The sequence below is a fragment of the Pelmatolapia mariae genome, linkage group LG20 (assembly GCF_036321145.2).
Source record: "Pelmatolapia mariae isolate MD_Pm_ZW linkage group LG20, Pm_UMD_F_2, whole genome shotgun sequence".
In the NCBI taxonomy this organism is placed as follows: Eukaryota; Metazoa; Chordata; class Actinopteri; order Cichliformes; family Cichlidae; genus Pelmatolapia; species Pelmatolapia mariae.
Genome location: NC_086244.1, coordinates 33,327,086 through 33,339,901, shown reverse-complemented (window position 1 = coordinate 33,339,901; position 12,816 = coordinate 33,327,086). Strand labels below are relative to the sequence as shown.

The 12,816-nt window shown below is 40.7% G+C and overlaps 1 protein-coding gene across 2 annotated transcripts in view; it reads right to left on the bottom strand.

Annotated features, from left to right (window-relative positions):
- Positions 1-1,123: 1,123 nt before the first annotated feature.
- LOC134617980 (nephrocystin-4-like) overlaps positions 1,124-12,816 on the bottom strand; it is a 178,562-nt gene continuing 166,869 nt past the window's right edge. For both annotated transcript variants that reach the window (XM_063463095.1, XM_063463094.1), the window contains exons 27-29: positions 10,585-10,764; positions 7,877-8,020; positions 1,124-4,773 (exon numbers count right to left, since the gene is read on the bottom strand). In XM_063463095.1, the coding sequence (XP_063319165.1) occupies positions 4,633-4,773; positions 7,877-8,020; positions 10,585-10,764 (465 nt within the window). In that variant the 3' untranslated portion in view covers positions 1,124-4,632. The remainder of the gene's footprint in view (positions 4,774-7,876; positions 8,021-10,584; positions 10,765-12,816) is intronic.

The following is a 12,816-nucleotide window of genomic DNA, read 5'->3' as shown; positions in this document are numbered from 1 at the left end:
TTTAAGAAGGAAGTGCAAAGTTATCATTCCACAAACCTTTTGGATATTACTTTGTAGTTTGTTCTTGTTTCTTCCAGAGATTTCTGATCATTTCTCTTGACTTCTTTTAAGCATAGTTATGTTCCCAGGGCACAGAAAGTAGCTTAAAGCTGTCCTATTTATCAAATGTAACATTTTTAGTCCCACTTATAACTACTAATTATAGAAACAAGACCAGTCCTATTTTTGGTGGTCAACACATTTGAAAATGGAGCCAGGCTAATACAATATATAAGTCACAGCTGATCCACTTACACATCAGAGCAGCATCACATCAAGTCCACAGAGAGGAGGAGGAGAGGAAGGAGAGAAACTTTGTGTAAGTCCCCATTTTATTTACAGAGTAGAATTTATGCAAATCTGTTCACTTATTATAAAAGCCATTTCACAGAAGTACACCCTTGTACCGTTTCCATAGGAATGAGTTTAAGTAGCGCACAGGTGCTACTAATCAAATACACTTGATTAACTGATCACTAATAAGTGAGCACCTGTTCAGAAGCCTCTTCTCTAAAAAGAAATTGGCAATGCAGCTTAGGTTTGCAAACTTACATCTCAACAAACCACAAGACCTCTGCAACAATATGCTTTGAACACACAAGAAGATGTTGGGCTATTATCCACAGCTCCACTTTTGGCAAAAACCAAACACACATGCTTGATACCAACTGTCGAACACGGTGGACAGCAGTCATGATTTGGGCTTGTTTAAGAGGCCAGCTTTGCGACAGCTGAAGCTTGGCTGAAGCTGGGTTACGCACCAGGACAAGGATCCAAAGCACAGAAGAAAATCTACAGCAAAATGACTAAAAAAAAGAAAAGAATCAAGATGTTGCAATAGCCCAGTCCAAGTCCAGACCTCAACCTGATTAGAAATCCTGCCGCAGTATCTTAAAAGAGCTGTGCATGAACGAATGCCTGCAGTAAAGATGAGTGGGCCACAACCTTGTGTCTGAGAAAGTCAAACAGTCATACATATGGTTTTACAAGATACTGAATCATGAGGTGTACTCATTTTTCATTTTCACACTACTGTTTTATTTTAGTTTTGAAAAAAATATTTCAGAATATCAGAATTGAAATATAAAAGCTACAAAAATAATCCCATTTCCTTTTTTATTTAGTATAATGAAGCTAATTTTCTTCACAAAGTGCTAGCATTTTGCTATGGTGTTTGGTAAATTAAAGACTCATAATGGCACCAGTTAATTATAATAAACATTGAGAGCTAAATCAGAGAAAACCATATGTGTATTAAAAGCTATATAATCAAAATGACTGGGGTGCTGGTGGGTGACGGGTATTAGGTGGCTAATGCTAAACACTTTCTGCTTGTTTATCTAGTACTTATAGAACTTTATCCACTGTTGTAACCCATTCTACTAAAAACATGAGGAAAATGACCTTTTATGAAACCCATTAAAGTCCATATTCATTCTGGACTATCAGGTTAATGGCACCCATTGCAAGGAAGTTCTCCCCTATTGATTAACTCTCTGGTAAGTCAATTCCGACCTATCTCTACATGAAATTCGATGGACTGACTGTAAAGGTTTCACACAGATAAGTAAAGAGAATAAATGTGATTGATCTATTTATTAAAAAAAAAATAACTAAAAGGTTATACATGCTGGTTTATTTGTGTTTCATGATATCAGAATGGGGGGAGTCTTATACAAGCTCTTGAATTCACTAAAGCCTCAGAGGAAAGGAAGAATGGCAAAACAACTGAGCTGTATGTGTAAGGCTGCCATCTACTGAGAACTGTCTTGAATTTGGACAGATGCAGGTTTGCAGTGGCAGGAACAGCGTCTGCTCCCTCAGAAAATCACGTTCCCTCTGTGCTCAGCAGTCATGGCTGAGGGAGGGTCCTGCTGAGACGAGTAATGAGGTAATTGAATTTCAGTTCATTAAGAGCTCCTTCTTGCACCTCATGTCACAATTTCATGTTTATTAAAGAACCTCGACTGTTTACATAAATCCCCATGTCAAAAGCACTTCAAGCCTGCTGCTTGAAAGCTTCAAAATTCGTGCAGTTCGAGCCACACCCCAATCAGTGATGCCACAGCAGATGTTTTGCCTTTCACAGCCACAAAAAAACAAAAAACAGCCGTGGCATCGTTCATCCGGGTGTGGGAAGAAGTGAATCTTTGAATTTTCTTTATTTCAGTATTTCTTTTTTTCCCCCAGTAGGGAAAAACTGTCATTAGCTCCTTTGCTGTAATGTGTGTGTTTTCCGTTTCAAGTGAACCGCAGTAATAATAACAAACTCTTCTCGCCGCTGCACGAGTGCCGATCCAAACCAGCGGTGTACATGAGGAGGAGGGCTTGTTGCTAGGTTGCATATTCCTTCAGTTACAAAGCTCTTTGATACCTGCGTCGCTGTATGCTTTCACAGACATGCACCCACTCACTTGGCTCAGGCCAGGCACCTACACACGCACACATTCACAAAAGACCACACTAACACAGAGACATGCACCAGCAGGTAGGCCTGCTTTTTTTCTCCCCACCCTTTTTTCCTAAATCAGGGCAACAATGGGCACGCTTCCACCCAGCAAACTATCAAGGCAGCATTGACTTCGGGCAGCAAGACAGGACCCGTCTAACCACACTAACAAGGTGAGCAGACAGTGTGAGCTGTTGTGGCGGGTGTCTGTGCTCCTTCAGGAGGAACTGACAACAACTGGACTGGCACCACTAATAAGGTGTCAGTGCAGCTCTGCCCCACGCTCAGAGAACAGCCATGCAGCTCACACCGAAGGGCCTGCTGCACCAAGCAGGATCCAGGTATTAAAACCAACAGAGGGAAGGGTTTTGTTTTATTCTTTTCCACACTTTCACACAAACAGAAAACACCACCCCATTCCTATCAGAGATGCTATGCACTATTTTGTGCCAGATTAGGATGGATGGGAGGAGGAAATCTTTGCCACGCACAGGCAGAGACACGTGGGACAGCTCACCAACAGACACCCGCTGTGAGGGCAGTGAATGGAAAACTGAAGTCAGTTGCCTCGCCATTTAAGGGATAGGGTTGGGTTTTAAAGCCTCTACACGGGATGGTGTGCAGCTGTGCATGTGGAAGGAATCCACTGATTGGTTAGAGCAAAACAAAACAAAATTGGCACTTTTTTTTTTCTTTTTGAGGAAAAATCAGATGTTATGTTGAATAAAATCAGATTAAATAATTTCTGATTAAGTCAGTGGTTTATTTATGGGGCAGATCAGACGGCCGGTCGCACATTAGCCTCAGATGAACTTTTGAATGCATTGACACAGAATGGACTCAATTTCTAGTCTCTCAAAACTTCAGCATGAAACAGGAGGAACGTGTGCACCAGCCAGCACCTCGTCCGTATGGCATTTAGCTTTTGTATTAAGGAAAACTTTAATTAAATATAGGAACCCATCCATGTCGGAGGTTACACAGCCTTAAATGTGTATATTTGTAAGCTGTGACCATATTAACATGAAATGCATAATACACCAAGGATGTTTTTCTGTTTTGTTTTTTTGCTTTGAGAAGGTAAAGATGAAGTGCACTAGGCTTGGCTGCTATCTTCGTTTTATTAGGCTTTGCCGCGCTGGTGAGGCTTACTTTGCAGCCTGCATTCTAATGAGAGAGAAAGCAAGGATGAAGGAAGTATGGAGGGGGGTGCAGAGGGTGGAGGGATTGTGTAACTCTGTTACATAACACAATATGCACGGCCTTCTCTCCGTCTCCGGTCCTCCTCTCTCTCTCTTTCTCCCTCTCAGCACCTCCAATAGAGAGAGACATGGCAGAACAAGCAGGAGGGAGAGCATGAAGGGTTTAAAAGGGTGCTGGTGTTAATGAGGGCGATGTGAAGAGATGTGCGCCTCGCTGGAAAATCATACTTCATTACGGCGCTGTTTCTAATAATGCCAGTGATGAGGAGAAGTTGTTTGGGAGGTGAGGGGACGAGGAGCGCAGACCCCCGGCTTGTCTTAGATTAAAACTCGGCCATCAAGTGGCATTCAAGTGGGTTTGCTGGGTAATTAAAGTCGATAAAATGTTATTGCTTTCACCCTCGGCCCACCTTCGGATGGCTAGGGTTGAACTGACAGGCATTTGCCAGGCTTTTTGGATGAGGACAGCTCACTAGTGGGAATCAACCTTGACACCTTAATTGCAGATTGCATGCATTACTTTGCTGATTATGAAACAAAGCAAATTTACAACATCATTTACTACTTTTCAGACTGCTTTGCACCCAGTTTATAGCTCCCAGTACTTTTAAGTTTAGTGCATAATTTAGCAAATAAAACTTTTCTAGTCAGTTTTGTTTTGTTTTGTTTAGAAAGGAAGCTGGCGATTCTATTCAACATGTTTGATTCCTGCAACGTGACCTCATTTTATCGTAACACATTTCATTCAGACTTCTTGGTCATGCAGTCCAGAATAAAAAGTCAGTGTTACAAAGTTTTATTTTCTTGAAGAATAATCTAATACAAAATGACAAAAGAGATAGGAAAGTTAGTTTCTTTCACACTCTTAAAGTATATTACACAGTACAGCACAGTCAACATTTCCACTGAAGCTTCTACTTGTTTTTTCAAACAACTTTCACTTCATGAATAGTTTACTTTCACACAGAACGTCTCCTCCGTCTTCTCCTCCAGGTTGTTCACGTAGACCAGGATGTCCACTGATCCGGGACTCTGGCTCGTGGCAAACCGTAGTCCGATGGTGTAACTCTCTCCCCCTCTAATCTGAACATAGTAAAAATAATACATAATTTTATTTAGATCTTTTTCTTTTTTTCTTTTTTTTTTAACATATTCAATAAATCAAACTATGTGATCCATCAGTAAAGCTGACCTGTCTGCCCATTCACACGTTTAATAATAAATCCATCATTTTTGTTTTGAACTGCATTGTTCACAAAGATCTGCCCCAAGATAAAAACCCTGAATAAATGGCAGTCACTGAGACCGGTTTGGCAGCACGGTGTCTCAGTGGTTAGCACTGTTGCCTCACAGCAACTGACATGGCTTCCTGTGCTTGCTCTGGTTTCTCCCACGATCAAAAACATGCTGTTAATTCCATCAGTGTGCCCTGGACCATGGCTCTGGGTTTAACTAGGCGCTGGTCCCCAGGTGCTACGCTGTGGCCGCCTGCTGCTCCTAATGCTTAGGATGGGTTAAATGCAGAGAATGACTTTCCTGACAGGGATCAATAACACTGTCTGATGTTATCTGTTAACATTATTAGAGCTGTACACCAGTTATAGATGTGACTCCCTTTTTCTAGACTAGATCATTTACACTAGATTAACCATATATACTTCACTGTGCTCATGTAGCCACGGTAACAGAGCCAGACTTCTGAATGAAAACCCCCACTCATTCTTCTGAGATGAAGACAATGCATCAGAGTGAAAAAATACATATCCTACAACACATTTAAAAAACTGAAACCAATATATACCAAAGGTGACACCTCACAATACAATGTTATCACAATACTTCACTCACAATACGATATTATTGCAATATACTGCCATAATATATATTGTGAGTTACTGATAGTACAACAAATAGTTGTAATAAATTGTTGAAAATCACATATCTGTTGCTGTCTACATAGACAGAAATTCACATTTAACATAATTCTATTTAATTATTACGTCAGCAATCTTCCTGTTCTGTATGAATATAACCAGATTATTACCAGCTGGCAGCCAGTTGAAATGAATCCCCTCAATTCAGAATGATGGCAACATGTTTGGAAACCTGAGCATTTATAAATGAGACAGCAATTATTTGCAAACCTTCAACAATCTCTCTGAGAGTGACTGCAGCCAGCCCAGGTCAGACTGGGACTGGTTGCAGAAAGGTCACCTCCTATCAGGTGACCCAGGTATCGCCTTGTGATTAATCTTAGGCTCTAGGCAACATTTAGACACCAGAAGTTGTTCAGTTGTTTTTTATGTTTTAACTTCTTTAATACAATTTATTTGGTATCCGTGTATCAATACAATGTCGCAATGCACAATACTGTGATACTGTTCTGTATTGATTTTTCCCTCACCTCCTAACATTTACAGAGAACCTACTTTACAAATTAAATACAATTGCCATGCAAAAATAGTGAGCTCTGGTTCTTTCACATGGAAATACGCATCTAAGTGTTTAATCGCATGTTTTGTGACTCCAGTGACCTCATTTCAGTATCCAATTAGTTTCCTTCTTCCATGCAGTAATTAAACAATAAACAGAGTGTATTTCAGTTAGATTTCAAGGAATTTTATTAATCTGACTCAAAAATGAAAACATTTCTCAGGACAAACGTGACCTATATACGGAGCAAATGGTTATCCACACTGTTTTAATGCGTATCATCGCTGTGGGCATCTCCTTTTCAGGCATGTCTAAAACACAACAATTATTAAATGAGGAAGCACCAGTTGTTCTAACCTCCTGACCGCCTCTGTGGAAAGTCTAGTATTAGAGTTTTTTATTTGTATGTTGTGATTTTTTTGCTGTTCAGGCATCACAGTGAGGTAGATCTTTAACAGGTGTTTTTGTTTTTTGTTACTTTCTCACTACTGTAGTTTGACCAGAAATATTTCCTTCTACTCTCTGTAATAGCCAACAACAGAAATATGGGTCAATTTAGGGGATTTATGCTGTAATCTTTCCCACAAGCATGGCAGTATTGATCTCTGGTTTGCCTTTCCTCCTGACAGCTGGTTTTATCATGGTGAGGTAGTTATGTCAAAAAAGAGAAAAGTGTCTCCACATTTGCCTAATGCCACAGGCATGGTAAATTCTTTATAAGACACCTGGAGCTTCACTGACAAGATGGAAAAAACAATGGGCTGTTTTTCACTTGGCTCACCCCCTGTCTAATTGATGCAGTGTCTTCTGGCCAACAACAATGAGACTCTTTAATAGTTTATGTGAAAACAGGCTCCCCTCGCCTCTCATTCATTTATTTCTTAATTTAAAATGATAGTTTCTCATTTGTTTTAGCATTTTATCACACCTCACTAAATTAAAGGCAATGACAGCAGTGACTCCAGTGTTTCGTGTCTGAATGTGAGCAAATCAGCTTTTAGAGACACTGAGGCTGACCGCGCAATAATAAAACAGCAGCACTAATGACTTTGTAATATTCCTTGCATTCAGTTCTGAAAGCCGACAAGGAAGCCATTTACGGAGGAATGAGCAGTCAACATAAAAGACTAGAAATTATTGATGTCTTGTACTCACCTGTCAGGATGACAAGAAAGTCAACAGTATTGCTTCGTATACACACGACTCATACACTCATATTTTCTACAATAAGCCTTTTGGTCAAAACAGTAGCGTTGTTATGCCATAACCAATTTATGATTTTGACTGGGAGGGCATGAAAGCTTATGACAGGGCCTGATACCAGGCTAAAATCTCCAGAAGAAACTTGGGGAAAAAAATCCAGTACAATAATATCTAACCGCTCGCTTCCTACACGGCAGCTCCATCATATCGGCTGTAGATGAAATCTCCATCTGAATGTCAGAAGACTTAACTGCTTAGACACACAGGAAGCACTTTAGCCTATTTTTTTTCTAAAATCTGTCAAAAAGAGTTTCGTTTTAGTCAAAAGTGTGTCAGATTATGCGTGGTCAGTAGCACTGCTGGTTAAAGCTAATGTTATTGACAACAGTTACACCATCTTAGCAACATATGTACCATTACTCCGTGAAACAAAACCATCTGAGCAGCTTTTGTCAAGGAGGAGGGTTCTTTCAGTCTAGTCGCTAATTAAAGTATTGATTTTACTCTTAATGGGGGTAAGAGAACTGGACGGCCTCCAGTCTCATTTTACCTGGAATTTATCCTCTTTGAACTGGAGCAGATCTGGATGGTCAGAGCGAAGCAGGAATGTACGACTGCTGGTGTACGGATTTGTGTAGGTGATTTTTCTGGAACTGCCACGTCCACCGCCAACTGGAACACATACTTCAAAAGCCTGCAAATACACAAACACACACACACAAAAACAGATGTGTGTGTTATAGCATCAAACCTTCTTGGGCACAGAGGAATGAGGGAGGGATTGAAATGTCTGAAAACAAGAGCTGAGAAAACTGCAGGATTCATCCAAGCGCACCAGATGATTTGATGAAGTATCCTACAAAAGGAAGCCCATGGCTGCCTACAGTAAAACTGCAAGAGTAAATAAACTTGAACAGTTTGTAAGTGTGATCTGAATGTGATTTGATACTTCAAAGTAATGGTACAAAGCTGGCAGGATAAGCTGGCTGCCTGTGAACTGGTGTAATGAGCATTTGTACAGCGGTTCTTTTGGCTGCTCCCTCCTTTTGCCACAGTGGATGGATCCGCATGTTTCATTTGGCACAGATTTTACACCTAGTACTTCCTTCACTTTTATCCAGTCTTGGTACTGGCACTAAGAGTACGCTAGCCTATGATCCCCTTGAGGCTGGGTTTGTGTTCCTGCCAATCTCAAACCAGGGATCTTTTGCATTTAATGCAAATGTGTTAACCACTACACTACCACTACCACTAATGAGCATCTGTAAAGGGATGTCCATTGTAGGAAATACTTTAGATCAATGGAATAAGACAAAATTCAAAGACCCACTTAGATAGTCAAACTAGCACAAAAGCCAGCACAGTGGTTGGCATACACCTCACAGCAAGAAGATCCTGGATTTGAATTCAACAACTGTCTGGTGGCTTTCTATGCCGAATTTTCATGTTCTATCCGTGCCTACATGGGTCCTCTCCATGTATCCCAGCTTCCACCCACAGGTCATGCTCATTAGCTTAACTGTCAATTCTAAATTGGCTATAAGTGTAAATGTGAGTCTGTCTCTCTGTGTTAGCCCTGCAATAGACTGGCAACCAGTCCAGGTTGTGCCCTGCCTCTCAATCTTTGACAGCTGGGAATCCAAAATCGGGAAGCTGCAACCCATCCAACCTAGATAGGTCACCACACAGGGAAGACATACAACCATCCTATGGCCAAGACTGGCTTCAGATGCTTATTTCATGGTTTTAAAGTAATGTTTGGTAATCGCTGACTTAAAGCAAGATAACTTTATGTAATGTGAGATGATAAATAACCACTGCAATACCCTTTAAGCATTACATTTTCTCTGTTTTGTTGTCAGAGAAAATGTGATTGTTGTCAATCACTTGATTGTTCAGCATTTAAGGAGAAGTGGATATTTGATCAACTTAAATTGATTTCATTTGATTAAATGTATATTTCTGCTGTGCAGTGCATAAGAAATATGTTCTGTACACAACAGGCAAAAGAAGAATTTAGTACTTTACCTATAATGCATAAGCAAAGGCAGAGAAGAGCATTATTAAAGACGATTGGATCTAAGCACTGGTCTGGGATCTGCTGCTCTTTATAAAGGGATTGGGAATGTTGAGCTGGCCTTGGGAACTACCCGGATGATTCAAGTATTGAATCTGTTACAAGTACAAGTACTATAAAAATGAAATCATGATGTCAAATCTTCTGTCTTCCCCTTAAATATTTTTTTATTTCATACACTGATATCCTTAAAACGCATGTCCAGAATACTTCAGAGCCAAAGCCAGTTTGCTGGTAGATTATGGTGTGTTAGGTTAGTAATGGTTACCCCTGCTGGAAAGCTGCAGATAATAGCTGGTAATCTTCTTTCCGCACAGGCAGTATTACTCCCAGTGTTATGTAAAATTGGGGGTTCCCTTTTAAATCACTAGAGCTTTACAAAGTGATGACAAAATGAGAGGTAATGCAGTTTATTAACACAACACTGTTGCATAAGGAACACATTTGAAAGGCAAATTTAGGTCATACTAAATGCACACAATGCTTACAATGCTAATGTTAGGAGTACAGAGCAGGAGAGTCCAAAGAGTTGGAAAATCCCAAATCACTCTGAGATAATGAAATATACTTTACAACACTGGTGAGACAAAACTAGGTGGCACAAACACTTTTATTGTATTGATATTGTGGTAGATAATTGCCCTACAAGTTACCAAGCTAGGCAGCTAGCTGCTTGGTAGACACTGTCCAGTTTTTTGAAAAAGACGAAGCTCCTGTAGGTGCCTGGGAAGGGTTAGCGTGTTACCTTTAAGCAGAATCAAGCTTCTAGCTCTAGCTAGTGCTTTTTTCAGGGAAATGCATTTTGTTATTTAACCAACAGCAGTGCGAAAATGATTAAAACATTGTCCTTTAATGACTGGGAGGGTGGGGGCGCTCAAGTTCAAGGGAGACCTTTTATTAACACATCAACCACATTTGCAGCAGAGTGGTGTGATGAGCAGGTCTGCAAATCTGACGCTTTCGTGCTGTAGTGTTTGGCTTTCAAACAGACACCCGGAACTGTATTTAACACACTGTTCTGCTGCTGCTGCTGCTGCTGACACAGTGAAGAAAAAGGTAAAAACCTGGGTTGCCAAATGTGCCCCGCTGGATAATGATGGCCACTCTGTCAGAAGGGCAACACAAGAGCCGATACCCATATGAGGGAATGATAAAAACACAAGATTTTTTTAGGGTCCTACCTTGGACAGCACAGGACGGTGAACATTGAGACAGAGCAGCCACGCGGTGACCAGCCGCTGCTGCTCCACATCTACCGCGTTCACATACAGAAAGCGGCTGCCAGCCTGCCATGGCTGCACCTTCAGCTGGAGCTCCTGCACTGCTGCAGGAGGCAAAACAAACACACCCACCGGGTCCACCTAAAAAGAAGGCGAAGGCCATTAAAGTTTATTGGGTTTGGCAAGTGGACTGAGAGATGTCAACTGACTGGGCTGTGAGAATTAGAAATATGAAGGGGGGTGACAAAAAAGGGGGAGATGTGTCGACCAAGTGACAAAAAGAATGTGACAGTGTTCAAAGAGAAGAGATACATTTAATAAGAAATGGAAGAGGGACAGAATTAATGGGAAAAGATGCTTAACAGAGTCAGAGGAAGGTAAAGGAAGTGCGCAGATTAATGGAGAGTGGGTGAGAGAAAGGGTGAATGAGGTTCAATAAAAAAAGGGGGAGGCAGACAATGAAATGAGAGAAGTAGAGGCAGGAAAGTGACAGAAATAAGGATGTGGGAATGAGATTTACTGTGCAGCTCCTTTTCAATCTGTTGAGAAAAGCAAAGCTATTCACTGACGCTGAGCTTTATCCTGCTTTATAGAACTCCTCCAATGCATTCCACTGTGAGCTAACCTGCCGCGAGTCAGATCAAAGCAGCTGCTCATGCGTACGCCGAAATCTTTAAAAAATACATCTGTCGCTTTTTCAGCCAGTACCCTATTTCTAAAGGTAAAACATGTTTGGGTCATACTGTATGCACCCATGGTGGTTGTGACAGTCTATCACTTCTCTTTTTTTCTGCATGAATGCTATAAAATGCCCTTTTATTCCAACTCTGAGGAAGAAGTATTGTCATGCTCCCTCTACTCTTGCACTCAGTTATGAATAAGAAACAATCTATTAAAAATAGAGGGCAATGTGACACTCCTGGAGCATATTTTCACATGTTCAGAGTGCATAAAAGCCACTGCTAATTTTTTTCAAATTGTATCAAACTGGGTCCCGACATGATCTGGCATAAAGACAGGAAGTAACGAGGGAACCTAATAAAATGAAATGAAACCCCATGAAAAGACCTATTATGCTGTCAATCTGCATTTGCATGTTCTTGACAATGATTCAAATCTTAAACTCGAGGTATCATAAGGGAAGGGATTGCTTCCATTTTTTTCCCTTTTGCTGCTAAGAGAACAATTTGCATTAAATCACTTTAGATGAGCAACTTCAAAATTGCTCACGATAAAAAGATAATTTGTCAAGAATAAATCCCTCAACATCTTTTTTTTTTAGATAAGTGAGATTTATGCATTTTTTTGTCCTGCATGTTGAGTGTCATCTGCCTCAGTCGGATTTTGTCCAATTGAAAAAGAACACAATACAGTAAAAGCCTAATTTTAGTTCGAACATGCAACTTTCACATATAAAAAATGCATCCAGACCCAAGCACCCTTGATGACTAAGATGCTGCTCCAGTCTCTGAACCACAAGCTAATGTTAAGTGGCGGGGGAAACAGAGAGTGACAGGACAGGGAATGTGTACGGGTGGTAGAGAGGGTGTAACGCATAGTTCATCACCTCAGACTACTACTGCTGGTTGCATGCTCTTGATCTCTTTTCAACTTGACTCAAAACAAGAATTATATATTCAGCTGAAGTGCTATGAACCCTGGATGAAATAACTAGATTTTTACTGTCACTGGGACTCATAAAGAATTGAACGGAGCTCTCCACTAGAGGTCTTCGCGGGTATAAAACCAAAACCGGACCGATGGAACTAAACATGAAGTGCAACGGGATCCTAAAGGGACCCACATAAAGCCTAAGGGAAGTAAGACCTCATCCAAAATCCAGTTGACTAACAGAGAGACAGAACAACATCAGCAGGAGCACGATGCTCCAGCACTTAAAGGGCAGCTGTCATCCAAAAAAGCAGAAATACATGTTAATTTTCTTTCACTTCACACATCTGCCACAAAGCAACAATTTTCTACTGCAATGGTTGTGACGCACACAAGATCTGAGCTACAGAAGGGGGTCAGTTTGGCTATGTCTATTAGACAAGTGGATCCAAGTGGCACAAAGCAGCTTTACCGACCTGCTTTTTAAAAAAAAAAAGTGTTGTTACTACATTATTTTTTTTGTAACGGATAGCCAATCAGAAGAAAGGCGACTTAAACTAAAGGGGATGGGAGCTAAAACAG